The 4,359-nt window shown below is 47.1% G+C and overlaps 1 protein-coding gene across 4 annotated transcripts in view; it reads left to right on the forward strand.

Moving 5' to 3' along the window:
- Positions 1 to 1,898, forward strand: part of gpr17 (G protein-coupled receptor 17) — a 17,847-nt gene extending 15,949 nt beyond the window's left edge. For all 4 annotated transcript variants that reach the window (XM_064936209.1, XM_064936208.1, XM_064936207.1 and 1 more), the window contains one exon: positions 600 to 1,898. In XM_064936209.1, the coding sequence (XP_064792281.1) occupies positions 600 to 1,486 (887 nt within the window). In that variant the 3' untranslated portion in view covers positions 1,487 to 1,898. The remainder of the gene's footprint in view (positions 1 to 599) is intronic.
- The last annotated feature ends 2,461 nt before the right edge of the window (positions 1,899 to 4,359 follow it).

Here is a 4,359-nt window from a genome sequence, read left to right on the forward strand (position 1 = left end):
CATTATGTTGTGCTATGTTGCCTAGTGTGGTGTGTTGTTATGTTCGCTATATAGCCTACCTTGACAGTTATTATTGAGATACCCTCTTCATCCACCCTAGTTGAGATACCCTCTTCATCCACCCTAGTTGAGATACCCTCTTCATCCACCCTAGTTGAGATACCCTCTTCATCCACCCTAGTTGAGATACCCTCTTCACTCACCCTAGTTGAGATACCCTCTTCATCCACCCTAGTTGAGATACCCTCTTCATCCACCCTAGTTGAGATACCCTCTTCATCCACCCTAGTTGAGATGCCCTCTTCATCCACCCTAGTTGAGATACCCTCTTCATCCACCCTAGTTGAGATACCCTCTTCATCCACCCTAGTTGAGATACCCTCTTCATCCACCCTAGTTGAGATACCCTCTTCATCCACCCTAGTTGAGATACCCTCTTCATCCACCCTAGGTGAGATACCCTCTTCATCCACCCTAGTTGAGATACCCTCTTCATCCACCCTAGTTGAGATACCCTCTTCATCCACCCTAGTTGAGATAAGGATGCTTGAGTTCTCATAAATGACATCAGTACAAGTCTTGTTCTTTCACCACAACAGGTAACGCCTTGGCCCTCTGGATCTTCTCCCGGCAGCGTGGCACATCCTCTCCCGCTAACGTCTTCCTGCTGCACCTGGCTGTGGCCGACCTCTCCTACGTCATAATCCTGCCGCTCCGCGCCACATACCACCTCACGGGAGGCCACTGGCCGTTCGGCGAGGTTCCGTGTCGAGTCGCCGGCTTCCTGTTTTATGTCAACATGTACGCAAGTCTCTACTTCTTGGCGTGCGTGGCTGGCGATCGCTACCTGGCCGTGGTGCACGCCGTGAGGTCACTGAAGATCCGCCGTGCCCGCTACGCCCACACCATCAGTTTTTCCCTGTGGGTGCTGGTCACCGTCTCCATGGCGCCCCTGCTGGTCACCCGCCAGACTGCGGAGGTGGACGGGATGACGGTGTGTCTGCAGCTGTACAGGGAGAAAGCCTCCCGCAAGGCCCTCGTCTCTTTAGCCATAGCCTTCACCCCTCCTTTCCTCTCCACACTGTCCTGCTACCTGCTCATCATCCACAGCCTGAGGAGAGGATCCCGACTGGAGCCCCAGCTGAAGCTGCGAGCCCTGAGGACCATCGGCCTGGTCATGCTGATCTATGTGGTGTGCTTCCTGCCGTACCACGCCTCCAGAGCCACGTTCATCCTGGGGTACGCCCACCCAGATGTCTCCTGCCAGACCAGGCGGGGTCTGTCCCTGGCCAACCGCATCACCTCCTCCCTCACCTGTCTAAACGGGGGCCTGGATCCTCTGGTGTACCTTTTTGGGGCCGAGAAGTTCCGGGGAACAGTGAGGAGGCTGTTCTTTAGAGACAGGGCCGGGGGATCAGGGGCCACCAGTGCAGGAGAGCTGAAGGGAACACACGAGAGCTCTGTCAGCGCCAAGTCTGAGTTCTGAGAAGCTGGAGGTGGAACCATCTGAAATATCAACTTAATCTGACGGACTTATTTTTGAGTCATTTTTTAAATACATTTTTCTACCTGTTTTCACTCAAGCCTCTCAATACTTATTTTTATACCTCCTCTCCTGTCCATATGAGACTGTATCTGTGTTCTCTACTGCCTCTCCTGTCCATATGAGACTGTATCTTTGTTCTCTACTGCCTCTCCTGTCCATATGAGACTGTATCTTTGTTCTCTACTGCCTCTCCTGTCCATATGAGACTGTATGTTTGTTCTCTACTGCCTCTCCTGTCTATATGAGACTGTATCTTTGTTCTCTACTGCCTCTCCTGTCCATATGAGACTGTACCTTTGTTCTCTACTGCCTCTCCTGTCCATATGAGACTGTATGTTTGTTCTCTACTGCCTCTCCTGTCTATATGAGACTGTATCTTTGTTCTCTACTGCCTCTCCTGTCCATATGAGACTGTATCTTTGTTCTCTACTGCCTCTCCTGTCCATATGAGACTGTATCTTTGTTCTCTACTGCCTCTCCTGTCTATATGAGACTGTATCTGTGTTCTCTACTGCCTCTCCTGTCCATATGAGACTGTATCTTTGTTCTCTACTGCCTCTCCTGTCCATATGAGACTGTATCTTTGTTCTCTACTGCCTCTCCTGTCCATATGAGACTGTATCTTTGTTCTCTACTGCCTCTCCTGTCTATATGAGACTGTATCTTTGTTCTCTACTGCCTCTCCTGTCTATATGAGACTGTATCTTTGTTCTCTACTGCCTCTCCTGTCCATATGAGACTGTATCTTTGTTCTCTACTGCCTCTCCTGTCCATATGAGACTGTATCTTTGTTCTCTACTGCCTCTCCTTTTATATGAGACTGTATCTTTGTTCTCTACTGCCTCTCCTGTCCATATGAGACTGTACCTTTGTTCTCTACTGCCTCTCCTGTCCATATGAGACTGTATCTTTGTTCTCTACTGCCTCTCCTGTCCATATGAGACTGTATCTTTGTTCTCTACTGCCTCTCCTTTTATATGAGACTGTATCTTTGTTCTCTACTGCCTCTCCTTTTATATGAGACTGTATCTTTGTTCTCTACTGCCTCTCCTTTTATATGAGACTGTATCTTTGTTCTCTACTGCCTCTCCTGTCCATATGAGACTGTATCTTTGTTCTCTACTGCCTCTCCTGTCCATATGAGACTGTATCTTTGTTCTCTACTGCCTCTCCTGTCCATATGAGACTGTATCTGTGTTCTCTACTGCCTCTCCTGTCCATATGAGACTGTATCTGTGTTATCTACTGCCTCTCCTGTCCATATGAGACTGTATCTGTGTTATCTACTGCCTCTCCTGTCCATATGAGACTGTATCTTTGTTCTCTACTGCCTCTCCTTTTATATGAGACTGTACCTTTGTTCTCTACTGCCTCTCCTTTTATATGAGACTGTATCTGTGTTCTCTACTGCCTCTCCTGTCCATATGAGACTGTATCTGTGTTCTCTACTGCCTCTCCTGTCCATATGAGACTGTATCTGTGTTCTCTACTGCCTCTCCTTTTATATGAGACTGTATCTTTGTTCTCTACTGCCTCTCCTGTCCATATGAGACTGTATCTGTGTTCTCTACTGCCTCTCCTGTCCATATGAGACTGTACCTGTGTTCACTACTGCCTCTCCTGTCCATATGAGACTGTATCTTTGTTCTCTACTGCCTCTCCTTTTATATGAGACTGTATCTGTGTTCTCTACTGCCTCTCCTGTCCATATGAGACTGTATCTGTGTTCTTTACTGCCTCTCCTGTCCATATGAGACTGTATCTGTGTTCTCTACTGCCTCTCCTGTCCATATGAGACTGTATCTGTGTTCTCTACTGCCTCTCCTGTCCATATGAGACTGTATCTGTGTTCTCTACTGCCTCTCCTTTTATATGAGACTGTATCTGTGTTCTCTACTGCCTCTCCTGTCCATATGAGACTGTATCTTTGTTCTCTACTGCCTCTCCTTTTATATGAGACTGTATCTGTGTTCTCTACTGCCTCTCCTGTCCATATGAGACTGTATCTGTGTTCTCTACTGCCTCTCCTGTCCATATGAGACTGTATCTGTGTTCTCTACTGCCTCTCCTTTTATATGAGACTGTATCTGTGTTCTCTACTGCCTCTCCTGTCCATATGAGACTGTATCTGTGTTCTCTACTGCCTCTCCTTTTATATGAGACTGTACCTTTGTTCTCTACTGCCTCTCCTGTCCATATGAGACTGTACCTTTGTTCTCTACTGCCTCTCCTTTTATATGAGACTGTATCTTTGTTCTCTACTGCCTCTCCTGTCCATATGAGACTGTATCTGTGTTCTCTACTGCCTCTCCTGTCCATATGAGACTGTATCTGTGTTCTCTACTGCCTCTCCTTTTATATGAGACTGTATCTGTGTTCTCTACTGCCTCTCCTGTCCATATGAGACTGTATCTGTGTTCTCTACTGCCTCTCCTGTCCATATGAGACTGTATCTGTGTTCTCTACTGCCTCTCCTTTTATATGAGACTGTATCTTTGTTCTCTACTGCCTCTCCTTTTATATGAGACTGTATCTTTGTTCTCTACTGCCTCTCCTTTTATATGAGACTGTACCTTTGTTCTCTACTGCCTCTCCTGTCCATATGAGACTGTATCTTTGTTCTCTACTGCCTCTCCTGTCTATATGAGACTGTACCTTTGTTCTCTACTGCCTCTCCTGTCCATATGAGACTGTATCTGTGTTCTCTACTGCCTCTCCTGTCCATATGAGACTGTATCTGTGTTCTCTACTGCCTCTCCTTTTATATGAGACTGTATCTTTGTTCTCTACTGCCTCTCCTTTTATATGAGACT

The sequence above is a fragment of the Oncorhynchus masou genome, chromosome 24 (genome assembly GCF_036934945.1).
Source record: "Oncorhynchus masou masou isolate Uvic2021 chromosome 24, UVic_Omas_1.1, whole genome shotgun sequence".
In the NCBI taxonomy this organism is placed as follows: domain Eukaryota; kingdom Metazoa; phylum Chordata; class Actinopteri; order Salmoniformes; family Salmonidae; genus Oncorhynchus; species Oncorhynchus masou.